Source organism: Ursus arctos, unplaced genomic scaffold (assembly GCF_023065955.2).
Source record: "Ursus arctos isolate Adak ecotype North America unplaced genomic scaffold, UrsArc2.0 scaffold_36, whole genome shotgun sequence".
In the NCBI taxonomy this organism is placed as follows: domain Eukaryota; kingdom Metazoa; phylum Chordata; class Mammalia; order Carnivora; family Ursidae; genus Ursus; species Ursus arctos.
This window is the reverse complement of record NW_026623050.1, coordinates 23,171,208-23,198,960: the sequence shown is the minus strand read 5'-3', so window position 1 is coordinate 23,198,960 and position 27,753 is coordinate 23,171,208. Positions and strand designations below refer to the sequence as shown.

Genomic DNA, 27,753 nt, shown 5'->3' with positions numbered 1-27,753 from the left:
CATCATGGTCATAGCATAATCAGGCAAGAAAAAGAAATGAAAGGCATATAGACTGTAAAGGAAATGAACTGCATTTATTTGTAGGTGCCATTGAGAGTATGCTTAAAAAATCCTAATGAATCTAGGAAAAGTTATAAAATTAATAAGTAAATTTACCAAGAATATAGGAGAGATTCAAAGTCAGTATGAAAAAATCAGTTGTATTCTATATACTACCGATGAACATTTAGAAAATGAAATTTACAAAAACCCTCTAAAAATATCATTAAGAATATAAAATTCCTAGAATAAATTTAATAAAATATGCACAAGACATATATATGAAAACTATAAAACATTGCCAAGAGAAATTAAATGTCTAAATAAATGCAAAAATATACTGTGTTTATTGTTTGGAAGACTCAATATGTCAGTTTTCCCCAAATTGTCCTGTAGAGTCAGTCAGTGCAACCCCTATCAAAATCTCAGTGGGGATTTATCTAGTAATTGATAAACTGATTCTGATAGGCTTAAATGTAAAGAACCTAGAATAGCCAAAAGAATTTTCCAAAAAGAACAAAGCTAGAGGATTTATACTGGCTGATTTTAAGCCATTTATAGTCAAGGTAGTGTCCTCTTGACCCAAGGATAGATCAATAGAACAGAATAGAGAGTCCATAGGGTCAGCTGATTTTCGCAAGAAAGAGCAGTCTGACAAATGGTACTGGCATGATTAATTGGATACCCATGTGGGGGAAAAATCAAACCTCAGCCTATACACTATATACCTTATACAAAAATTAGCTGAAAATAGATAATAAATCTGTTTGCTTAAGGCTAAAACTTAAAACTTCTAGAAAAAAAGGAGAAGTTTTTGTCACTTTGGCATAGGCAACAGTTTTTTAGGGTACAAAAATGCCCTACAAAATTTATCAGTTGGACTCTGTCAAAATTAAAATCTCAAAAGACACAGTTAAGAAAATGTAAAAAGCCAGAGACTGTGCAAAAATGTCAACAGTACATCTGACAAAAGGCTTCTCCAGAATATACAAAGAACTATTTTAACTCACTTAAAAAAATGCCTGAGCTCCAGTTAAAAAATGGGCAAAGCATTTGAAAAGATATTTAAAAATATTTTGGATTTGGGGATAGAGAAACACTTTGAATATGACATAAAATCTTTTGACTATAAAAAATTTGATATATTTCACTATATGAAAATTAATAGTAAAAGATACCTTAAAGCGAAGACAGTTACAAACTTTGAGATAGTATTCACAATACATAAAATTAACAAAGAATTGCTTTCAAGAAATAGAGTAATCCTTCTCCTATTTAGAGCAGCTAATAAAAACCAACCTGGCCTCAAAATATAAATTTTTTTTTTTTTGGTTAAAAGATTTTATTTATTTGAGAGAGAGCGCGTGCATGAGCACAAGCTGGTTGGGGTGGGGCAGAGGAAGAGGGAGAAGCAGATTCCCTGCTAGCAGAGAGCCAGATGCAGGGCTTGAACCCAGGACCCTGAGATCACAACCTGAGCTGAAGGCAGACGCTTAACTGACTGAGCCATGCAGACGCCCCCAAATAAAAATTTTTTAAATATAAATACTTAAAAGTACGTATGTGTATGTTTATATGTGTGTCTTCATGTGCATGTTTGTGTGTGTATTTGTTTGGAGGCATTGGAGAGAGAACAAAGCTGTGAAGAATTATGGGGCTGGGTCTTAGGCAAATATGGGAATGCCTAGCCAAGTGAGCATGGCCTTTGGGGTTATCTTTTCTTCAGGTGTATCTTCTAGTTCATGATAAGGTGGCTGAGAGACTGAGAAGCCGAGTGGATCTCTCCAGATTCTTGAGGCTGAGGATAAAAATAGTACTTACGGCCTTCTCGTAAGGGCTTTAGGTTGGGTTCTTGAAGGGCTACTCCCTGGGAGTAAAGTGAGTCAAAATATGTCCTACCTCCTTCTGTCACGGGGATTAAAATTCTGCAGCACAGCTGCTTAATCTCTGATTAGAGTAAGGTGATCCAGGATTACTAGTGCATCAAGCCTCACTGATTACCAGAATAAAAAATAGATCTTGTCTTGAAAAAGATATCATCACCTGAAGCCTAAACTTATATCTGTGGTTTTTCATGTTTATTGTCGGCACTCAGTTAAAAATAATAAGGATATGGACAAACAAGACAACATGATGGAAGAACAAGAGGAAAAAACTATTGTATACCAAACATCAGTGATACAAGAATAAATGAGTATATACCCCCAGAGAGCTTACATTCTAGCTGGGATGTCAGACATGTAAACTAATCTGAAGTTTTCCAGATAATGAAATGATCAGACACATACAGACTTCAATATGTTCAAGTACATAAAGATGGAATTTAAAATTACAGCAGAAAACTGAAAATGAACTAAAGAGCCTGATGAAATTCTAGAATTGAAAAGTATAACAACAGGGGCGCCTGGGTGGCGCAGTCGTTAACCATCTGCCTTCGGCTCAGGGCGTGACCCTGGTGTTCTGGAATCGAGTCCCACATCGGGCTCCTCCGCTGGGAGCCTGCTTCTTCCTCTCCTACTCCCCCTGCTTGTGTTCCCTCTCTCGCTGGCTGTCTCTGTCAAATAAATAAATAAAATCTTAAAAAATAAAAAAGAAAAGTATAACAACAGAAATTAAGAATTTGATGGGTTTAGATCTGGATGGTGTATCATAAGAAAACAGAATGAACCGCTAAGAAACAAAAGGATAGAAAAATACAAAAAAGAGATATAAGAGATAAGGGATTCATTAAAAGGTCTAGCATATGTATAATTGATATCTCAGGAGGAAAAAAGTGAGAGTGAAATAGGGACAGATATGACAGAGAGTTTTCCAGATACGACAGAGAATATCAACAAATTCAGTAAGCCCTGTAATTAGAGTAGGATAAATACTTTCCAATGAAAGTAACACCCTAGCATATTATTAGAAAAGTCTAAAAACCAAAAGATATATACTCTTAAAAGCAACCAATAATAAAAGTCTAGTCACCTTCAAAGCAGCAACAGTAGAAATGACAGCTCATTTTTCATTGGAGACAGTTGAAAACCAAAGACAGTGCAATGTGCTGAAACTGAGTAACTGCTATCCTAGAATGCTGTATCAGTGAAAATAAATAAAAGTTAAATGAAGGCAGTAACTGAGAGAACAGTCAAACATGGAGTTGTCAAGGGGGAAGGAAAGTATAAAATGTGAGTGTAAATTTGGAATTGTGGCTTAAAATCTGATTTATTTTGAATTCTCCATTACTATGTCATCAAAATTCACTTAAAATGGAGCTCTTAGATGTCAGCAAATGTTTAAGTGCTTGGGTTCAGTAGCAGTGCTAATTCTTTAAACAAATACATACTGTCTACTGTTTGCCTGCCAAGTCTGCGTTAGGTGATAGCAGTATAGCGAGAAGCAAACACAGAAATAGTTTCTTATTTCTGGAGCTCATATTCTAATGGTTGAAGTAATGATGGTGGGCTGGGGACAGAAATTAAACCAATCACCACACAATAAACTAAAGTTGCGCTGTGTAAGGGACATGGGTACGTGGTTCTCTGAGGTGGTAGGATGAATGAATTGACCTTCTCTAAATCTGAAGGGAGAAGTTAGCTAGATAGTGGTGTGTGTAGAGACTGTGTCAGGAGACAGATGATGCTGGAGGATTGGAAAGAAGGCCTTTGTAGCTGTAGCACAGAGAGCAAGAGTTGGGTTCTGTGGTAGATAGAGTCTCTCTTTGAAATAATATAGAATGTAAAGAAACCGGGCAGGTAAGCAGAGACTGCAATGCTGATTTGGTGGCACGTGTAAAGGATTTAGGGCTTTATCCTTAGAGCAGTCAGAAGCCATTGAAATCTATTATACAGGTGGGTAATATTTGCAAATTTGCATTTCGAAAAGATTGCAGTATGGAGAATAGAATGAAGGCCAGTAGTGGATATGGATGGATTACATCGCTATTATTGCAGTATTCTAGGTAATAAGTGATGGTAGCTTGGACTGATGCGTGGGTGCCAGAGATAATAGGCATACTCCCTGAGTATTTAGGAGATCAGTTTGACAGGGCTGGGTACAAATTGGGTATTAGAGGGAGATAGAAGAAGATATCAAAATATTATAAACAACTATAAGACTTGCTTTATATTTAAATGATTACATATTAAAAGGTAGGTTTTGAAAATGTTTAAAAATGAAAGAATTGCTTGAATAAATTACAGATCGTCTATACAGTAGAATGTTATGAGGCTGAAAGTGAGATTTATGAAGAATTTTTAACGGTGTGGGGGAACACCTGTGGCATTCCATAATAAAGCAGAATATGAAATTCTACATGATGTGTGTTCTTTGCTATATAAATTTATAATAGTGAAGCATACTAATTATCAGAAATGACTCTTTTTCGACATATAGACACCTCAAGAAGTACATGCCGTTAATGGTCCAGAACACCTAAGGAAAAAACGTACAACTTCAGCTGAAAGAAATACTTGTCAGCTTTATATTCAGACTGATCATCTGTTCTTTAAATATTATGGAACACGAGAAGCTGTGATTGCCCAGGTATTTATAATTTTGCTACTATTTTAGGAGTTCTTATGTTCTCATATTGTTTCATTACACGTATATTTTTCTCTAAGAATTAAAGTTACAGCATATCTCTTTTTGGGGAAAAAAAAGAGTACGTATTTTCAATAATTATAAAATACATAGAATAAGTGCACAGATGACTGAGAGACCAGTTTGGATATTTTATTTTATTTATTTATTTATTAATTATTTTTTTATTATTTTTATTTATTTATTATTTTTTAAAGATTTTATTTATTTATTTGACAGAGAGAGAGACAGCCAGCGAGAGAGGGAACACAAGCAGGGGGAGTGGGAGAGGAAGAAGCAGGCTCCCAGTGGAGCAGGGAGCCTGATGTGGGGCTCAGTCCCCGAATGCCGGGATCACGCCCTGAGCCAAAGGCAGACGCTTAACGACTGAGCCACCCAGGCGCCCCAGTTAGGATATTTTAGAATCCTCCAAAATAGGTGTATGAGAATGATTTTGTGAAGATGATGACACTGGAACTTAGCTTTGAAAAGCGGGTGAAATTTTCAGTTGTGGTCCTAAAAGAGAGAAGAATAGAGGAATCCTTCCAATAAGAAGTATTTAATTTCTATTCTGTATTCCCATTGTACTTAGCACTTGTTTTTTTGTTTTTGTTTTTTTATACTTAGCATTTTCAGAGTTGTGTTATTTGCATTTTTGTCTTCTTAACCCTTATTAAAGTAAAAAGCTTTTGGAGATACTGTTCAAAATGTCCTTCCTGTTGAAGATTCCCAGTGAGTGTTTGATAATGCATTTTGACTCCAAATTTGATTTGAGACTAAGAGGATGTAGGTGCCACTAGTTATATAAATGGTGAACTCATTTTGATGGTGGTGATGAGCTTAATTTTAGATGTGTTTAAGAGCCAAGTGGTCATTCCTTAGGATATTGAAAATGGAGAGCTGGAGCTTAGGAGAAGTTTGCCTAACCTTAAGGTTTCTGCATAGAATTTAAGGATACAAAAGATAGAGTTGAAGTAAGGGGAGAGAATGAAATTAAAAGGGAAGAAACTGGGGGATAATATCTGTATATAGTGAACAGGGTGAGGAAGAGAAGCTGTGGGGTAAAATATAATAGTTAAACAGGTAGGAGATTAAATGGCATTAGCAAAGGAAGAAACAAGTTTCACAACCACATGCCTGGCTAGCAGTGTCACATTGCAGAGATATCAAAGAGAATGACCACAATATGTTAATTTACTAGATGGGGGGATACTGTGTATACATGTATCAGATCATCAAGATGTACACTTTCAAGATCTTACAGTTTCATTTGTCAGTTATACCTCAATAATACTGAAAAAAATGACTGCAAAGATAGTTGATTTTTAGTTACTAGAGGATTACTGATGAGTTTTAAGCTGATAGAGTTGTGAGGGTGAAAACATTGCCAACAGTAATGAATGGGTTGGCCAAAGCAGTGAGGGTTTTAAGAAATGTGAAAAATAGGAACAAATATGGCAACTTATAATATGGAATATTTGGGGGTGAAAGGAGGACAGAAAATAAATGAGCAAGTTGGTAGGAAGAGGAAAGTTATCCAGTAGAAAAGCAATGTAAGATATAAGAGAAAGAAAAATGGATAGGAGACAGTGTTCTTGAAGGTCCAGTAAGGATTGGGATGGGAATAAAAGTTTCCCTTTAAGGAAGAATTACCCTTTGAGGAAGATAGAAATGGATGAAGATAGAAAAATTTGAAGGTAAAGAGGGAGGGAAGTCAAGATGAAGTCTCAGGAAAGTTTGAAGTATAATCATCTGTGGAGGAATGTTTGGACTACCACCCTCGGGAATGGAGTAGAAACAGAGAACTGGGTAAGGGATTACCAAGCCAAGCTGAGGTTCGACAGCATGAATTTATAACGGACCCTGTCAGCACCGTTAGAACTTGATCAGTTTGGTAGCCTGGGCTACTTTTGAAATTATTGTTAATGCTTCTACTTAACCATCTTAAGTTTATCTGATTTCTTTGAAAATAATTTTTAAAGAATATATACATGTTTTACATAAACTGTAGCAAGAATGTTTTTATAAATGAAGATGGGAAAGTGGTTTAGAAGCCAGAGAGTGTAGTTGGGAGTCAGCTAGGTAAATAGAGAATCCCTTTATGTTATATCACCATGTTTAATTTCCTCCTAGACTTTAGCAAATCTTAATGTATCTTGTTTATATTTGCGTTACTTCCTCTCTCCCATCACCCTGTAGAATAAATCTTTGTAAGTTGATAGGGACCTTTACTGTTTTTCACTGTTGTGTCCCTAGCACCTAAAACTGTGCCTAGTATATCGTAAGTGGTCAAAACAACTTAAAGATTATGTGTACTAGTACAGCAATAGAAAGACTAAAGTCAGGGAATGACTGAGTGTCCTGACATTATCAGGGATTTTTTTGTTTGTTTGTTTGTTTGTTTTTTTGAGGGTGAGAGCACAAGAGAGCAACAGTGGGGTGAGGGAGTGGGCAGAGGGAGAGAGAATCCCAAACATACTCCATGCCCATCGCAGAGCCTGATGTGGGGGCCCGGTCCCACAACCCCAAGAACATGACCCGAGCAGAAAGCAAGAATCAGGTGCTTCACCAACTGAGCCACCCAGGCACCCCTCTCAGGGAAATTCTTACAGGAGATGTTTGAACTGAGTCTGATGGATAAAAATACTCTAGGCTTAAGGAAATAGCACATGAAAAGGCACGGAGGTCTGACATTGCAGGATTGATTGAGGAAACAAAGGTTTGCATGACTGAAGCAAGAGCGATGTTTGTTTCTGGCTGGAGAAGGGTCTGGAAAAGGCATAGAATCTCCCCTCTTAGCCCTAGCTCACTAATCTGTTTCATCTTTGCATCCAATATATGATGTAGACATTTTAAAGTTTGAGTGTGGTGGAACATGAGTAATTCTTGATTTGGGAAAGTGGAAATTCACAGCCTTATTCACATTTTAATATTGCCTCTAAAAGGTTCTTCTTCTTCTTTTTTTTAAATCTATAGATATCCAGTCATGTTAAAGCGATTGATACAATTTACCAGACTACAGACTTCTCTGGAATCCGTAACATCAGTTTCATGGTGAAACGAATAAGAGTAAGGAATTTCAATAGTTCAGAACATTAAGAAAGAGAGACAATAAGGACCGTGTTTATAAAAAGAAAAATGCTTGCTTTTTACTTTATGCATTAATAGTTTAAATTGTATTACTGATCCAGTTTATCTTCACTCTTGGCTTTTACACATGCACACAGAAACACACACAGAGATATCTAGGTTTATGATTTAAAAATGAAATCCCCGTAGGGCTTTAATCTGGACTGCAGAAGAGGTACTGTCATCTCTATTCTATTTGATTAACATGCCAGTGAGAAAGCCCTAGCCTCTCAAGAACTATAGATACAGTACTTGACATTCTGCCCCCCACCCCCTTATTTCCCAGTTTCTTAAGATTTGCCTTGTGTAGTATTTTTCAGAGTGTGTCCCATTTGGTGCTCTACAGGAAGGAAGGATAGAATGGTTAAATAAAATTAGAAGTTGGAAAAACACTTAGTACTATGCTCTCTTCATGTAAATTCATAGTATACGCTAACATATCTCAAATTTTGAGACATCCTTCAGAAGAGAAACTCGTAATTTTCAAAACTAATTCGACTATGGAACCTTTTCTGTATTAATGTCAACTGACAGTCCACAGAACTGTAGAACACATTTTTGAGAAATGCTCACCTAGAGCCACAGTGTCACTGATGATTAATTTTAATGTTATAAATTTAAATAAGTAGATATTAAATTACTGACAATTGGGTTGTTTCAAAAATTTTCCAAATGCGAATTCTTTCTATGTGTATAGCTTTTAAGAATCTGAATTCATAAGCTAGATAAACAGCTTGAGTTAAAAAAAATCATTTTATGAAAGTACTTGCCATAGGGTTTCTTTATATTTGTGCTCCTAATTTTCTTAAAATATGATTGACAAAATTATAATTTTTGTTCATGCATGTAATATATTTAATAGCATAGTTAAAGGTGGTCCTTAGTAGTATGCCTAAATGTTAAATTGGAGTTTAAGGTGAAATGTGGTTTGTAGATAAACGATGTAAGAATTGTTCCTAATCAGTTGCTTTCATGTATTTTGAGAGTAAGTTAAGCCTTTAAATGAGCAAGTAAAAGTGATAATAATTATTGTTTAGTAGGCAAATTAATAAAAGCAAACTAGTGAAAATTAAAGAATACCAGAACAAATTGTAGTGAAGTACATTTTTTTTAGTACAATGACTTGCATTATGAAGAAATGCATGTATATGAATGGATAGTGTGGCATTTGGTTGTTTTCAAGCTTTTAACTGAGACTAAAATTTTAGTTTAAATCTCATCTGCAGATTCTTTGTGACCCATTAATTTGAAATTTATATGAATAAACATTTAAATATTATCTCATTTTTAATATAGGTAACTATAATGTAGATGCAGTTTTTATTTGTAGCCAGTATTACAGAAATATCAAGGAATTTCATTTCACTGTTTAGTGGGAAAGAGCCGTCTATAGCATGTTTCTAAGCATGGGATATTTATAATATATAGTGTGATTGCTGTTGGATTTTTTTGTGTTAGATGACCATTACTGATTGTTTTTAGTTGTTAATAGATAAACCAGAAATCTGTCCTTAGGCAGTTGCCCTCAGTAGTGTTTTTGCAATCCTGCTTCTGAGCCTCTTGGTTTTATTGAAGGGTGTGGAACCTAAAAAGACCTGCGGTTCTCATTTTATCAACTGTTACATCCTCCCTTTGCTACTAACATTTTCAATAGACTGAGGACTGCCTTCTAAAAAATGTTTACTTTCATGCATATCCCTTTTTATTCTGTATCCGCAGTTGTATATGTAATTTTCTGACTTACTCTGGGAAAGCCAAATTGTTCTAGGACTTCATAGGACAGGCAGGGGTCTTTGAAAGGAGGCAGGGGCTAATAAATGAAAGCTTTTGTTTAGTAGAAGTTTAGTATCAGAACTGATTATTCTTCAGATTGTGAAGGAGGAACCCGCACTAGGAGTATAGTAGCTAAGTATCAAAAGAAACATTCTGGAGGAACTCAGCTTGATACAGTAAGAGAAGAGAATGGGTAGTTAAAAAAAAAATTCTTGCCCACATTCAGGGGAAAAAAAATTGAACTTGCAGTTTGCTGGGCTTGACTCCTATGATTTTAGGCAAGGAGAACCAAGGAAATGATTTGTCTGTTGCATTGACAGTCTTGGGTTTGATATCTATTTCATCTTCTGGTAATTAGCTAAAGTTTAGGGGTCTATATCCTTATACTTTCCACCATGTGCAGGAGATTAGTACTAAAAGGGACTTGTTCATATGATTAAATTTGAGAAACTGTACTTCCTTTATTAGAAGTTATGAAAGTCGAACTTATTTTTCCATCCCAAGTGTTCAGTGTTCAGAAATTTGGTCAGTACTTGCCCAGAAATTTAACATACTCAATTTTAATTCTCCTACTTAGCCTTTTTTTTTTTTTTTCTTTTTCTTTTTCTTTTTGGCTTCTATAATCAGCTCAGGGATGGGGGGGCAGTGGGAACAATTGTAGAAGCCTTAATTCAGGCCTGATTTCCCTTGGGTTCCAAGCATATTGTCCAGGCGGATGCAGAAGAAGGTGAGCAAAGACTTTACACATAGGCTCTGCTAACATTAATTGCCTATTTAAATAGTTGTCTTGGATTTTAGATCAACACAACTGCTGATGAAAAGGATCCTACAAATCCCTTCCGTTTCCCGAATATTGGCGTGGAGAAGTTTCTGGAATTGAATTCTGAGCAGAATCATGATGACTACTGTTTGGCCTATGTCTTCACAGACCGAGATTTTGATGATGGTGTTCTTGGTTTGGCTTGGGTTGGAGCACCTTCAGGTAGTTTATCTAACTATGTCTTGGCTTAATACTTGAAACAAGCAATTTTCCGGGCACATTGAATTTTACAAAACTTTAGTAGAAACTGATGCCTGCGCAATATCTTAATTTAAAAAGAACTTGAGTTAGGCAGGAGTCATAAGCATAATGTAAGTAGAAAAATAGATGGAGTAGCTTTTTATTTTGAAATGAGTACTAACAGGGAGATAGCCTAATAACATTTGGTACATTCAGTGGTTGAAATAATTTTATGAGGAAAAAGTGGTACTTATTTCTGAAAACAAAAATGAAATAACTAATTTTTTTCATAAAAGTTAATGTTATTAATTAAAAAAAATTTTTTTCCGGGCAAGAGGTCCTTAGAATTAAAAGGGGAAAACTATGTTCTTGCTTCTGTTCTGCAATGAGATAGAGAGCAGAGAAACCCCGATCAGAAGCAGTAGGTAGAAAGAAAAGAAAGACTGCCCTTATTATTATTTTATTTATAGCCCTTAATTTAACAAAAGGTAAGTGTTGCCTGAAAAGAGATTTAAGCAGATGGCCCCAGTACCCACAGCTCCACTAACCTCACCACCTGGGCCCAAACTCTACCGGGGTCCCTGTCTTAGCCATGGAAACTGCTGTCACTAAGAAAGCTGGGATAGGATAATCCCCTTCCCATTACAGTGGGGGTAGGGGGCCTGTAATTTATAGTCTAATAAGTTCAGGAGCCTAGTTTAGAGAAATACAAATTTATTAATTGAAAGGTTGAGTAGAAACAATCCCAGACTCTTTGAATATAAATTTTGCCATATAGAGTTTGATCAGTAGCCTGTCATCTTTGGAGCTATATATGGTAATATCTCTTCTGATGTATCATTTCTATCTTTTTAAAAGATAGAATGCTTTATGCAGGGTAAGGGAAGCATTTTCTATTCCTGTTCTTTAATTAGTTTATTGTTTGATTTGTGATGTATATTTTAACATCTTAAGTAGTACTATATTTTAGCTTTTATATTTCTTACTTTATTTTTAAAGCCAGCAATGAATATAGTTTTACAATTTTCAAAGCTTCTTTTGTTTTTCTTCCACATTTTCATGATGTCATTAAGGTGCAAATTTATGTCATGAACTATATATCATAGTACAGTATTTTTGGAGATTTATATTTGTCTCTTATGTTGATCTGTCCTGGTTTTGTGTTACTTGCATTGTCAGCAGATTGTATAATCTCACTCTTTCCTATGATAATTTTACATGTTTTATAACTTTTATATTCTGAAATTTCTTTTCCCCTTCTTGAATAAGTTGGATGATTTATTACAAAGCTTATGATTTCTTCTTATTATTCATTAGTACTGTGAAAATTCAAGGATTCATTTGATTTTTTTGTTGTAAATTACCTTTAATGTAGTAAATTACCGTTAATATATTATCAGAATGTGCTCCTTAGACTAACAGCATCAGCATCACCTGGGAACTTGTTAGAAACGCAAATTCATGGACCCCACCCAGGTCTACTGAATCAGAAACTCTAGGTGTAGAGCCCAACAATCTTTGTTTGAATAAGCCTTCTAGGTGATTCTGATTCACATTCAAGTTTGAGAACTACCATATTCATATTTTTGTCTTTGAGGAAACTTACTCACAGAATGGCTTCTGGGCAAGTGATTGATGATTTCAAACCCAAAACCAAGAGCAGAGAGCCTGATGTGGGACTAGATCCCAGGACTCTGGAATCATGACCTGAGCCGAAGGCAGACGCTTAACTGACTGAGCCACCCAGGCACCCTGATCTTTCTTCTTTTGATCCAGCTTTTTCTAGTCTAGGGTATCTGCCTTAACATGAAATTGACAGTTTTCTTCTCTTCCCTTTGCCCTTTGACTGCCTGAACTGAGTTTTATATTTGACTCACATCGTATTTTTTAAAAAGATTTTTATTTGAGAGAGAGAGAGCGCATATAAGCGGGAGGAGGGGCAGAGGGAGAGGGAGAGGGAGCTCAAGCTGAGCACAGGGCTCCATCCCAGGACCCTGAGATCGTGACCTAAGCCTAAGGCAGACACTTAACCAACTGAGCCACCCAGGTACCCTACATTGTGTTTTTTTATAAGGAAAAATATATTTTTGGTTTTATGGATTATTTCAGTACCCTTCTGAGGTGTAGGTATTATTACCTCCATTCTGCAGATGAGGAAGCTTGGATTTAGAGATTTTGTGACCAATGCTGGATCACACAGAACTCGGAGTCTAGACCTTTTGACTCTAGGTTCAGTGCATTGGGTAGTTATTCTACTAAGTATTATATACTATAATATCTTAGCTTTCTCTGAGATGTTTCTGGTAAGAAGTTGAAATGTTTCCTGCATCTTAGTAGAGGTTTTGGTATTGTTGGAATCCATTTGTTTTGAAAGAGGAGTTATAAAAGGGTTCTGCTCTTTAATATTTAGATATCATTTTGGGTAATTGTCATGGCATAGTGGGAAGAGCACTGGTTTGGGAGCTAGGAGACTGGGTTCTTGTCTGTTCTGTCTCTATAAATTTAGGTAAATCATTTTGCTTCAACGTGTATATTTTTCAGACTGAATGTTTCTGTCTATAGATCTTAGTAATTTTTGTGGTTATCTGTTTATTAAAAAGTATCATTTCATAGCAGCTTGTGATCTATTACTGTTTCTTAATTTTTTCATTTTTATTTAGCCTAATTAATTTTGATTTTGTTGTATTATTTAGCCTAGTTTCATTTAATTCTGCAGATATTTTACTACAAATAGATGGTGGTGTGGAGGGTTTTGTTGTGATGTTAATTTTACAGAATATTACTCAAATTATTAGCTGTAGTCTTTACTGACTCAGTTAAGCTGGGACAAGCAGTGAAAGTTGAAACATTTGAATAGTAGGTTTTTTGTCTTTAAGTCTTCTTACACTACTTTTTATTCTTATTTAATATCATACTGTAGGTGGGTACTGCCTTGGGTTTGTTTAATCAGGAAAACAGCACCTCCTGCCCAACTCCATAATAAGTGGAAACAACTAGTGAACTGGGCTGGCTTGGAGGCTCCCATTTAAAATTATACAGGGATTAGAAGGGAGTCAGAAAAGGGGAGTCTGGTCTTGCGAACAAAGTCAGTGTTGATTATGAATCTGGAAAGATTTCTTTAAACTTTTCTTTGTATGAGCATGGTTCTGTGTTAAGCAGATAGCCTCTTATTTAATTTAGAGACTGAAACACTGATTCCTTAACTAAGTAAATTCCTTATATTAGATAATCTTTTTATTTTACTTCATTTGTGGCACCCATCCAACATGTCTTTTGAGAGGGGCCATTTTAAAAAATATATTAAGGTACATTCTGTTCATATATTATCCTTCTTAATGTTATCCTAATGAACATAGTCTCAGTTTGGGCAGGCCACTGAGTAAGGCTAGCTCTGGAATTTGTCTAGCTCTGGAATTTGTCTCCATAGTTAATCCTGAACCATTCGGTATTCCTCTGACCATTTGTGAGGAACATTTTTTGAGACATTTCAATTGTTAGCAATAGTCTCTTCTGTTTTTCTTAGTTTAGAAATTTTAGTTTGATTTTACGTATTAGGATTTAAGGGCATACAGAGCTCAATTCAGGTTCTCAAGATAACTCACAGCCTATCAAAGTCTTAATGTGTTGTTTAAAAGTCTAATTACAAGGCTGGGAGAATTATATTGTTAGAATATTATAACAGGACCGTTAATATTGGCATTTTGTGCTGTCTGGGTTGGATATTTAACATTTCTGGTCCCTCCCTATTACTTGTGAATACTGCTCTCCAGACATGAATGACAAAGAAATGCCCTAAGACATTTCCTGATAACCTGTCAGGGAGTGGGACTATTGTCTGGTTCAAAATTACTGCTCAGATTAATATTGCATGATCAGTATGCTACTGTTAAGTTTTAAGCGTGTAGGCCTGCTCCTATCAAAACTGTGCTTGTGGACTCTGTCAGGGTATTATATTATCCTGCAGTTCTTCTAATTTTGGGGCTGGGTTGGGGGTCTGTTTTAAAGTTTTGGAGTGATACTCTGTGACTTTAGCTCTCAGACTGTACTCTAGATAAAAAAAAAATGTCATTTTACTTCTTTGTTGGTTATTGAGCCATCTATCCATCAGTAATAGCTTTTAACTCAAAATAAAAAAAATTTTTACCCTTCTCATTATAATTTACAATTTGTGTTTTGCAATGATGACTACATGTAGTAAAATTTTAAATGTATAATATAAAGCAATTACTGAACTTGAGCTGTGGTTTAGCTATCGGTATATATGAGATCACTGATTGAGTTTCTGGTACATCAGAACTAGTTGCATTATTTTATAAAAAAAGTAAACCGTAACTTAGCACTGGGTAATGTATGGAATTGCTGAATCACTATATTGTACACCTGAAACTAATATAACACTTTATGTTAACTATATTGGAATTTAAAAAAATCAGTGCACTACTGCCAAAAAGTATTAAACCATAACTTATAAAATTAAATATAGTATTTTATTTTTTCTGTATAATTGAGTTATTTTAACATATGTTAGTAGTTTGTAACAAATATTAAACTTTTCTATAAGTGATATACATTAAAACCAAAAGCATTTACTAAGATGTTAAACAAGATGTGAAATTACGAAGACTATATTTCAGAATAGTACATTCAGATTTATGTCTGATTTTCCCTTAAACTATATAGACCTTAAAAATACAGAAAAATATATTATCAGAGTTTTTAATAAATGCTATTTATTTTTTTCTTTTTTTAAATGATAAAGATTTACAGTGTGGAGTCTTCTATGCTTAATTCAAGTTTGACAGTACTGCATTGGACCAATTTGCGTATGACATATCTTCACTAAGGCAGGATATTAATTTACTATTTGTTTAAAACTATAATTGTTACATACAGAGTGCTTATTCATATCTTTTGTAATTTCTAGAAATACTGATACAGTCCTTAGGACTCATCTCCAAAAGTAGGAGTAGCATAAGAAAATACATTAAATATTCATAAATCATTTGCTGTGTTTTCTTTCTGTTCAGTTTTCTTTGTAGAATAGGTAGTAAGTTCTGAATATCATAAAGGTTCTCCATCTTGCACTGGTTAAAACCTGCATATGGCTCAGTCTTTCAGTTTACTTTTCTGTGGAGCTTGTTATTTTAGCTTCCTAAATCATAATAGTAATTCAAATTTATGTTAAATTTGTGTTAAATGTACCTTTAAAAAATTTATTTATTTATTTATTTGAGAGAGTGAGAGAGCACAAGAGAGGGGGAGGGTCAGAGGGAGAAGCAGACTGCCTGCTGATGCGGAGCCTGATGTGGGGCTAGATCCTGGGACTCCAGGATCATGGCCTGAGCCAAAGGCAGACACTTAACCCACTGAGCCACTGAGGCGCCCCTTTTGAATTTACTTTCTTTCTTTTTTTTTTTTTTTTAAAGATTTTATTTATTTATTCGACAGAGATAGAGACAGCCAGTGAGAGAGGGAACACAAGCAGGGGGAGTGGGAGAGGAAGAAGCAGGCTCATAGCGGAGGAGCCTGACATGGGGCTCGATCCCATAACGCCGGGATCACGCCCTGAGCCGAAGGCAGACACTTAACCGCTGTGCCACCCAGGCGCCCCTTGAATTTACTTTCTAATCTTAAAATAAACAAGGCAGCAATTGTAATGTCATGCCATTCTTGCAAATCTGTTTTTAATTGCCTCCTATTATATGTTTAATCAGGGATTATAAATGTTAGATTTTTTAATGTTTTTTTTTTTAATTAAAGTTTTTTTTTTTTTAAGATTTTATTTATTCGACAGAGATAGAGACAGCCAGCGAGAGAGGGAACAGAAGCAGGGGGAGTGGGAGAGGAAGAAGCAGGCTCATAGCGGAGGAGCCTGATGTGGGGCTCGATCCCATAACGCTGGGATCACGCCCTGAGCCGAAGGCAGACGCTTAACTGCTGTGCCACCCAGGCGCCCCAGATTTTTTAATGGTTTAATAACTTAGTTGTAACTTTGCATATATAAAGCTAATTTGAAATAATTTGATCAGTTATCAGAATATCCTAACATTTGATTATATTTTAATAAAAAAGTCAAAGAGAGAAACCCTTTACATGTGAATGTAAACTAAAGAATTCTCACTAAGAGTCTTTAACAGAGTTACTAAACGAACTGTGTTCTCAGTACAGTGTACATACAGACGTGGGCTGGCCAGCCAATTTCTGATTTTCCCGTTGTTCTTTCTCTAATTGCTTATATTACCTGCCTTTAGATGTATAAGTACTTTCATTTTGGTTTTAGGCTATTTTGGAAAGATCGTATTATGGAACAGGTGAACTACAAAGTGATTTAATATGTATAACAGAAGTAGCATTATGGGTTTTCTTTTAAAGTTTGAAAGTATTCTCAAGACACATTGGAAAATCATAATTCAATTTTTTGAACTTATTTTGAAAAAAATTTCAAACCTGCTGAAAAGTTGCAGGAATAGTATAGTGAACTCCTGGTAGATTAATCAGTCAACATTTTTCCACATTTGCTTTCTTCTCCTTCCTTCCCTCCCACTGTCCTTTTTTTGCCCGCTGGACGTATTTCTTTTCTTTTTCCCCCAGCTTTATTGAGGTATAACTGACAAAATTGTAGGCTACTTCAAGTGTACAATGTAGTGAATGATTCGATATTCACGTACATTGTGAAAGGGTTCCCCCCACTGAGTTAACATATCCATCACCTCACATATTATTTATTTTTGGTGAGAATGTTTCAGTTTTACTCTCTTCATAAATTTCATTTATACAATACTGTGTTATCAACTATAGTCATCATGTTATACAGTAGATACTTAGAACTTACTCATTTTTTAACTGGAAATTTGTACCCTTTTACAAATCTCTCTCTATCCCCCTACTTCCTTGCCAGCCCCTGGCAACCACTATTTTTTTTCTTTTTTAAAAAATATATTGTATATTGCCTCTCAAGATAGTGAATCATGCACTCCTGTGCATCACTATTATTTATGGAAGTGACTTTCTCAGAATCTACCTGAGATTATTTTTTTCAACTCTCATTTAAATTAAATGTTTTCTTTTTTCCTTTTTTTTTAACGAGAAGGTATAGGCTTTGACAGTGTAAATACGGGTATATTCAAATTTAACAAACTTTTTTTTTTTTTTTTTTTTTTGCTTAATTAATGGGAGCAAAAATTAGGGAATATTTTGATTATGAAGAACATTTTTTTAAGGGCCTTGTACTAAGTCCTGGGAGTTTCTTTATGTGTCCCATTAAAACTTACTTGAAATGACTTCCTAATCTTGGGCTAAAGAAACTTTCGAGTATTTGATATATGTGGGATATATAAAATGTTTTAATTTAATATAGTATATATTAGAAAGTTATTTTGGGGGTTAAATAGATGCTAATTTAGCCATCTTTTGTTCTAAATTAGGAAGCTCTGGAGGAATATGTGAAAAAAGCAAGCTGTATTCAGATGGTAAGAAGAAGTCCTTAAACACTGGAATTATTACTGTTCAGAACTATGGATCTCATGTACCCCCCAAAGTCTCTCACATTACTTTTGCTCATGAAGTTGGACATAACTTTGGATCTCCAGTAAGTATTGCCTAATTAGTAGATTCTTTAGAAGTTATTAATTTTATGTTGAATGATTTGTTTACATTGAATATAAGTACATATGGATGTTTAGTTTGTTTTTCTTTTAGTTGGAGTATAGTTGACTGTTTAGTTTTTATATCTTGGAATACGGGAATATACTTAACAGTAGTGAAAGGGAGGAAGATAGAATATTTGCAAGTCAAATAAGAAAAGTAAGCATAACAATGCAGGTTTCTATGAAGGCAAGGAATTTTATCTGTTTCATTCACTTCTCTGTCTGCTGGTCCTAGAACAGTGCCTACGAGCAAGGGAAGGGGCAGAGGGAGAGGGAGAGAATCTTTTTTTTTTTTTTTTTTAAATATTTTATTTATTTATTCGACAGAGATAGAGACAGCCAGCGAGAGAGGGAACACAAGCAGGGGGAGTGGGAGAGGAAGAAGCAGGCTCCCAGCAGAAGAGCCTGATGTGGGGCTCGATCCCATAACGCCGGGATCACGCCCTGAGCCGAAGGCAGACGCTTAACCACTGTGCCACCCAGGCGCCCCAGAGGGAGAGAATCTTAAACAGGCTCCTATGCAGGGCTCTATCTCACGACCCTGAGATTGTGACCTGAGCCGAAATCAAGAGTGGGATGGATGCTCAACCAGCTGAGCCACCCAGGCTCCCCTCACTTTTCATTGTTTAAAGTACATTTTGAATGTTAGCAAACTGTGGAGTGTTTTTTTTTTTTTTTTTTGCTTGGTTTCTGTTAAAGCATTATCAGGGTTTGTTAGATTTGTCTTTTTCTATTGTGGATTGGTATTTTAAAATTTTTCAGTGTGCTATTCAAAATTTTTCAGTATGAAAAATTTTTACACAAAAGTAGAGAAAAACAGTGCAATAAATTCTTACATGCCTGTTATCTAGAATAGGGGTCAGTAAACTTTTTCTATAAAGAGCCTGCTAGTAAACATTCTAGGTTTTGGGGGTAACATTTGGTCTCTGTTGTATATTTTTCTTTGTTGTTTTTACAATCCTTTAAACATGGAAAACCATTCTTAGCCTAGGCATGTAGAAATGGGCTGTGGGCTCCGGTTTTTCAACTTCTGATTGGGATTCAGCTGTTACCAAGATGTTGCCACATCTTTCTGTGTGTTTCTTTCTTTTGGTAAGGTATTAAAAGCAGATTTATTCACCCTTACATATTTCAGTATACATCCCTAAAAAATTAGACATTTTCTTACATAACCGTAATGTGGTTATGATACCTGACAAAATTAACAATTCTTTGGTGTCATTTAGTACTCAGTCCATCATACTGATTTTCAAGTGACCTAAAGATTAATGCACACAGAAATGCAAAATACTGAAAGAAAGTCTCTTTGTGATTTTGGTAGGGCTTATTAAATAACAAATTTGGGAAAATTTCATATGACAACTATGTAAATTCATTGTACTTGTACCATATCACTTGTAAAATGGAAATTTTCGTGAGGTTAGAAAAAAATTATATAGTTGGAGCTTAAAATCTTCAAATGCACTTCTCTAATTTTCTCCCAGTTTGTAAAATAGAAGTGCCATCTCACTGAGTTGCAAGTCTTTCTTCTTCTAAGTCCCTATCGGAAATTGATAGATTATTAATATTCTTGGATAAACTATTTGTGTTTAATCTTTTTGCCTCTTGACAGCTTTTGTGATCTGTTCTTTGGTTTGTTTTGTTCTTGAGCCTGATAAATTTTTTCTCATTGGAGGTTCAAAACTTTGAAAGCGGTTTCTCTTTGCAGCACATGTACATTATGTGATCTGTTTTATTTATTTATTTGAGAGAGAGCATGAGCATGAGCGAAGGAAAGGGAGAAGCACACTCCCCGCTGAGCAGGGAGCCTTATGTGGGGCTTGATCCCAGGACTCAAGGATCATGACCTGAGCCAAAGGCAGATGCTTAACTGACTGAGCCACCCAGGCGCCCCACACTATGTGATCTGTTCTTAAAAGAGTAATTGAAATTGTGGAGATGAGCAGAGAACTATTGCTTGTGGTTGGTTTTGTTTTTTCAAGGGCAAGTAAATGTTCTCTTTTCTTTCTCCGTCCCCCTGATTCCTACCCTTACTGGGGGAGTTGTAGTACCCTTCAGCTACTCCTCTGTCCTTCAGTCTAGGGCCTTCCCATTTTTTTCTTCTATTTACATTTTATTTATTTATTTTAAATCAACATATGATGTATTATTGGTTTCAGAGGTACAGGTCTGTGATTCATCAGTGTTATAAAATACCAGTGCTCATTACATCACGTGCCCTCCTTAATGTCCATCACCCAGTTACCCCATCACTCTACCCCCTCCCTTCCAGCAACCCTCTGTTTTGTTCCTGTGATTAAGAGTCTCTTACGATTTGTCTCCTTCTCTGATTTCATCCTGTTTTATTTTTTCCTCTCTTCCCCTGTGATCCTCTATTTTATTTCTTAAATTCCACGTATGAGTGAGATCATATAATTGTCTTTCTCTGATTGACTTACTTCGCTTAGCATAGTACCCTCTAGTTCCACCCACGTTGTTGCAAATGGCAGGATTTCTTTTCTTTTTTTTTTTTTTTTTAAGATTTTATTTATTTATTTATTTGACAGAGAGAGACAGCCAGCGAGAGAGGGAACACAAGCAGGGGGAGTGGGAGAGGAAGAAGCAGGCTCCCAGTGGAGGAGCCTGATGTGAGACTCGATCCCAGAACGCCGGGATCACGCCCTGAGCCGAAGGCAGACACTTAATGACTGCGCCACCCAGGCGCCCCAAGATTTCATTTTTTTGATGGCTGGGTAGTATTCCATTGTGTGTGTGTGTGTGTGTGTGTGTGTGTGTGTGTGTGTTTGTGTGTACACACCACATCTTCTTTATCCATTCATCTGTCCATGGACATCTGGGCTCTTTCCATAATTTGGCTGTTGTGGACATTGCTGCTATAAACATTGGGGTGCAGGTGCCCCTTTGGGTCACTATGTTTGTATCTTTGGGGTAAATACCCAGTAGTGCAATTGCTGGGTTGTAGGGTAGCTCTATTTTCAACTTTTTGAGGAAGTTCCATACTGTTTTCCCAAGTGGCTGCACCAGCTTGCATTCCCACCAACAGTGTAGGAGGGTTCCCCTTCCTCCGCATTCTCATCAACATCTGTCATTTCCTGACTTGTTAATTTTAGCCATTCTGACTGGTGTGAGGTAGTATCTCATTGTGGTTTTGATTTGTATTTCCCTGATGCTGAGTGATGTAGGGTCTCCCCAGTTTTAAAGTGCATACAAATTACCAAGGATCTTAAAATACAGATTCCAATCTGGGGGGGAGGGCAAGTTTCTGCATTTTTTTTTTTTTAAGTAGGCTCCAACTTGAGGCTTGAACTCATGACCCTGAGATCAAGACCTGAGCTGAGATCAAGAGTCAGACACTTAACCAACTGAGCCACCCAGGCGCCCCAGTTTTTACATTTCTGAGACATTCCCAGGTGATGCTGTAGCTGCCCCTGGTCTGCAGACCACACTTGGAGTAGGGAATCTAATCTGTTCTCTTTTCATTTTCTGTCTAATCTATTCCCTACCCAGCTGCCAGAAATTTTTTTTAGTATATTAATTTTATATTACTTATGGCTTTTTGTTTAATGGATAAATTGGTTCACATTCTTGCCTACCCTGCTCTCTTTTCGTCACATACCAGACTACTTTTAATGACTCTCCCGTGCTCAATCACACCCCATTCCTTTGTGCATGTTGTTCACACTACCATTGATATACACAGTAGTGGTTACTATTAAATTACTTACAGATATTTACCAAGAGCAGCCAGAACTATAAATTCCTGAGCCCGTCTCCCTTGACATCTTTACCTGAAATCTGTCTTTATTTCTCCTGTTGTACATCTGTACTATGTCAGTGTTACTTTCTCTGAGTGGTTCACACTATCACTTACATTTATTAATCCTGTCCCAAATCTTTATTGTACACCTGTTGTTAACCACTTTATAAGCTTTGTCTTGGGTTGTTGTAATCATAAATGAGACAAGTTTCTGTCTCTCAGTATGAAAGTTATAATATGTGCTTGTTCGTACCTAAGATTAATCTTTGTCTAGGTTATAGTTCTGATTGTTTTGATCACGTCACTTCGGTTTACAACCTTATTTCCTGTACCTGCTGATATTGCTGATACAGTTTTCCTTATCTTAGCATTTAGGGTTTTCCATCTTTTGGGTTCAGGTATATTTCCAGTGTTAACTGCCCTCTCCTGTCAAATTATTCATAGTCCTTTAAAAATTTCCTTTTGCCAAGAAGCCAGTTCCTTCCCATCTCTGCCTACTGAAATCTTGATCCACGTTGTTATATAATGTAAATTGATAGAGCTCTTGTGTCAGTTGTTTGTCAGTATGTATCAAGACCCTTGTTTGACCTTTTAACTCAGAAACTCTACCCTTGAGAATCCAACTAAAAGAAAAATGCAGAATCTGTCAAAATTTATGTGCATTAGGGGCGCCTGGGTAGCGCAGTCATTAAGCGTCTGCCTTCGGCTCAGGGCGTGATCCCAGCATTCTGGGATCAAGCCCCGCATCAGGCTCCTCCGCTGGGAGCCTGCTTCTTCCTCTCCCACTCCCCCTGCTTGTGTTCCCTCTTTTGCTGGCTGTCTCTATGTCAAATAAATAAATAAAATCTTTAAAAAAAAAAGATTTATGTGCATTAAAAAACGTATCCATTGCAGTTTTATTTATTTATAGCAAAAAGTTTTAAACAGCCTAAATGGCCCCACAGTAGGAAAGTATCCTGGAGTGGTCTGCAATCATTTAAAGATCAGTGTTTGCCTCATACTGTTAAGCTGAAAGAAACCATGTATATAACTGTACAAGTGGTATAGTTCAAATTTTATATTAAAATATGACATGATAGGTACAAGTCAGGTAGGAAGTAGACCAAAATGCTAATGGTAGTTATTATGCATGGTTGATTATGATTGAAATTTTTTATCTTTTTTAATTTTCTAAATTTTCTAAAAGAGTACGTATTGTTTCTGTAGTCAGAAAAGTTTTTCTGTTTTCTTGTCAAACTTTGAGTTTCTTTGTGAAACCATTTGAACTGTCAGCACTTTTTGGGGATAGCAAGATGGCCTTTACATTCTGTTTTATATTTTTACTGGTCTGCTTGTTTATCCCCTGTTCCGAGGATGACAAATACAAATAGTTGGCATGCCTGTTTTAACCTCTTCCTCCCTCCATGGCTGCTAATGATGATCCATTACAATATCCTCTGGCTAGTAAAGTGATAACTGATTAGCAAGACCTGTTAGTTTGTTTATGTATGTATGGAAGTAAGTAAGCAACCAAGCTCTTTGCCCAATGTGGGGTTTGAACTCATGACCCTGAGATCAAGAGTTACGCACCCTTTATCAACTGAGCCAGCCAGGCACCCCCGATCAGTGATATCTGTAATAGATTTCTGGGGCAGAGTCAGACTAGCCAGGGATATCAAAATATGCTATCTCTTTTAAATAGAATATAAGGCTTTTGAGGGCTAGGGACAGTGCTTAAACTCATCTTTACATTTTTATATTATATTTTTAGTTCCTCATATAATGTTGGACACATTCTAATATTTATTGAATTGGAAAATACTCTGTGATAATATCAAGAGTTATGCAGTATTGGAATTTTTTTTTCTTTTTCTAAAATTCTAGTGCTGAGAATGATTCTTGTGTCATATATTATCATAAACCAAATTGAATTCTATAGAATGAAAACATAAGGCAAGGTAATATTGGAGAATAGTCAAGAGTTGTTAAATGCTTAAAAAAAAAAAAAGAGTTGTTAAATGCTGAATCTTGGTTCAAGAGAATAGCAAGAGGTGCCAGGAAGAATAAATGTAATAGGAGAGGTCTTATTTTTAATAGTTGCTTCAGGGGGGCACCTGGCTGGCTCAGTTGGAAGAGCATGCAACTCTTGATCTTACAGTCATGAGTTCGAACCCTATATTTGATGTAGAGATTACTTAAATAAATAAAAAAAAGGAACAGAATCTTAAAAAAAAAATAGTTGCTTCAGATTAGGGAGTAGAAAATGAAAGTAATTTAGATGGGTTTTGAGAAGAAATATAATGCCCTTGGGCATTCTTTCTTTCTGGAGGGTTGAATTGTTGGATATTCAAATAACAGTTTAATTAAATAGAACTTTTACTTTAGGACCCAAATATTTTCACCCTTGCTGGCAAGTTCTGAATTGTTGTTTCAGGAGCATTGTGAGGTTGTTTGTTAGTTTTTTCCCTAAGATTTTATTTATTTATTAGAGAGAGAGAGCGTGTGGGATCACAAGCAGGGGGGAGTGGGAGAGGGGGAAGCAGGCTCCCCGCTGAGCAGGGATCCTGGGATCATGACCTGAGCTGAAAGCAGCCACCTAACTGATTGAGCCACCCAGGTGCCCCTGGTTTGTTTTTTAATGCGTATCTCCTGGGGTAGGAAGGAAGGTGGGGATGCTGCTATGATGTGGTGGTATTCCGTTAGTTGATCTCAGTGCTGGTCACATAAGTATATTTGCTTTGAGAAAACTTACGAAACTATAGATTGGTACTTGGTACTTTTCAGTATGTATCTGATGCTTCGGTAACATTTGCCAACACCATAAACTCTGTACATATACATGTATGTCTGTTGTTTTACTCTTGTAAAGCAGTGTTTTAGTTTTACTACTTGGCTTTTCTTAATTGTCATTTAAAAATAGCATTTACTGGGGTACCTGGGTGGCTCAAATGACTCTTGGTTTTGGCTCAGGTCATGATCTTACAGTTATGGGATCGAGCCCTGTGTCAGGCTCTGTGCTCAGTGTGGAGTCTGCTTCAGATTCTCTCTCCCTCTCCCTCTCTCTCTCTCTCAAATAAATACATAGAATCTTTAAAAATAGCCTTTACTTATCTTTCTTATGTACTAGTTAATAAGTCAGCTCTCTTAGACGCCTATCTTGTATGTACTTAGCTTCATGCCATTCTCTTTTGTTTCCTGTCTTTCCCCACCTGTCTTCTCTGAACTAGTCATAGTAATTTAGCATGTATGTTAAAGAATATTTAGTCATTTTAAGTAGTTTATATTCCTCTTACTAGTTTTAAAAGTTAGGTGAGCTTATTTTTTTTCATTTTATTAAGTTTTTAGTTTTAATTCCAGTGTAGTTAGCATGCAGTGTTATATTATTTTCAGGTATACAATATAGTGATTGAACAATTCTGTACCTGACTCAGTGCTCATCGTGATAAGTGCACTCCTTAATCCCCGTCACCTATTTCACCCATCGCCCTACCCACCTCCTCTCTGGTAACCATCAGTCTGTTCTTAGAGTTAAGAGTCTGTTTCTTGGTTTGACTCTCTTTTTCCTTTGTTCATTTGTTTTGTTTCTTAAATTCCACATATGAGTGAAATTATGTGGTATTTGCCTTTATCTGACTGATTTATTTCACTTAGTATTATTCTCTCTAGCTCAATCCATGTTGTTGCAAAGGGTAAGATTTCATTTTTTATAGCTAAATAATATTCCATTGTATATATGTACTGCATCTTCCTTATCCCTTCATCTGTCAGGAGGCACCTGGCCTGTTTCCATAATTTGGCTTTTGAAAATAATGCTGCAATAAACATAGGAGTGCATGGCGACCTTATTTTTGATAGACTTTATGGTGGTTTATCCTCCATTCTACTCCGTCTTTACAGAGCTGTACATTGTGTGGCTAGACCTTCACTCATTTTTCCTCCCCTTCTAAGACAGTGGCTCCTAAAAGAGCAAATTGTTTTCCTTCTCACAGTCTAAATCAATTGTAGGATCTTTTTTAGAGGAGAGTCCACAAGCTTCCAATGTTCTTCTGGTGAGAAAATTACATTTAATCAGATGACCTGAAAACCTTATTTTATTTCCTGTTTATGTAACTCTATATTCTGTTTGGCAGCATGATTCTGGAACAGAGTGCACTCCAGGAGAATCTAAGAATTTAGGACAGAAAGAAAATGGCAATTACATCATGTATGCAAGAGCAACATCTGGGGACAAACTTAACAACAATAAATTCTCACTCTGTAGTATTAGAAATATAAGCCAAGTTCTTGAGAAGAAGAGAAACAACTGTTTTGTTGGTATGTATGTTTCCCCAACATATATTTTCAAACATTCAGAAAACTTGAAACACTTATGCACCCATCACCTCTATTTTATAACTATTAAAACTTTGGTGTATTTACTTTACCACTTATCCATCCCTCAATTCCATGTTTTTTTGTTGTGATTCAAAGTGGATTGCAGACATCAGTATGCTTCACCCTTAAACACTTTAGCCCATATAATTGAAGTTCGATATTGTTTGTGGTTCTTTTTTTTTTTTCACTAAGTGAAATGTTGCACAGTAAATCCAACATTTAATGAGCTTTGACAAATGGATTTACCTGTATAACCTAAGCACCTGTCAAAATACGGAATATTTCTGTCACCCCAGAAAGTTCTTTCATTTCCTTTTGCAGTCAGTTTCTGCCCCCAACACATTCTCAGAGGCAACGATTATTCTGATTTATTTCACTGTGGAGAAATTTTGCTTGTTTTACTTCATATAAGTGGAATCATATGGTTTACATTCTTTTGTGGAGGGCTGCTTTCACTCAGCATATTTTGAGATTCATCATTAGTGTTCTCTTTTATTGCTGAGTAGTTAATACTGCATTGTATGAATATATCACACTTTGCTCATCCACTCTCCTATTGATGAACACCTGGGCTCTTCGGGTTTTAGCTAATATGAATAAAGCTGCTGTGAAATTCTTTTTTGCCTTATGCTAAAGAAAAATATGTATAATATAAATAAAAATAAATAAAAATAAAAATATACAAAATTTGTATCTAAGCTACTTTTAAGTTAAAATTCAGTGGCATATTAAGTATATTTGTATCGATGTACAACCATCACCACTACCCATTTCCAAACTTTTTCATGTCTCCAGATAGAGATTCTTTGATCATTAAGCAGTAACTCTGGTTTCCCTCTCTCCCTACTTCGTAACCTCTAATGTATTTTTTGTGTCTATGAATTTGCCTATTCTAGGTACCTCATACAGATGGGATCATACAGTATCTGGCCTTCCATGTCTGACTTATTTCACTTAGCATAAAACTTTCAAGATTCATTCAAATTGTAGCGTGTATCAGAATGCCATTCTTTTTATGGCTGAATAATAGTCCATTGTAAGGATAATACCACATTTTGTTTATCCATTCATCTGTTATGCCGCCCTTGCGGCATTTAATATGTTCTAAATATTCTATGTTGTTTTATGTTTGTTTGGGTCCCTGTCTACTTCATAAGATTATAAATTACTTGAGGGCAAACACATCTACCTCCTTCCTGCTCTCCACTCATCGATGCCCTACTAAACCATTCTCCATTTCTAAAATGTTATATAATGTCACTCTGAAATGTTATATAAATGGAATCATACAACATGGAACCTTTGAGATTGGCTTTTTTCACTCAGCATAATTCCCTGAAGATTCATTCAGATTGTTGCCTGTATCAGGAGTTTGTTTTATTGCTGAGTAGTATTCCATGGTGTGTATGTACCACAGTTTGTTGACAGTTGTAGCACAGGCTGCAAGGGAACACAGCTGGAACACGTGAACCCAACACAAGGCATAGCTGAGT

At 36.0% G+C, this 27,753-nt stretch overlaps 1 protein-coding gene across 1 annotated transcript in view; it reads left to right on the top strand.

Annotated features, from left to right (window-relative positions):
- Positions 1–27,753, top strand: part of ADAM10 (ADAM metallopeptidase domain 10) — a 132,208-nt gene that overhangs the window by 82,944 nt on the left and 21,511 nt on the right. The window contains exons 6-10 of the mRNA XM_026518578.4: positions 4,417–4,566; positions 7,579–7,671; positions 10,303–10,486; positions 17,929–18,092; positions 26,017–26,200. Coding sequence (XP_026374363.1) covers positions 4,417–4,566; positions 7,579–7,671; positions 10,303–10,486; positions 17,929–18,092; positions 26,017–26,200 — 775 coding nt within the window. The remainder of the gene's footprint in view (positions 1–4,416; positions 4,567–7,578; positions 7,672–10,302; positions 10,487–17,928; positions 18,093–26,016; positions 26,201–27,753) is intronic.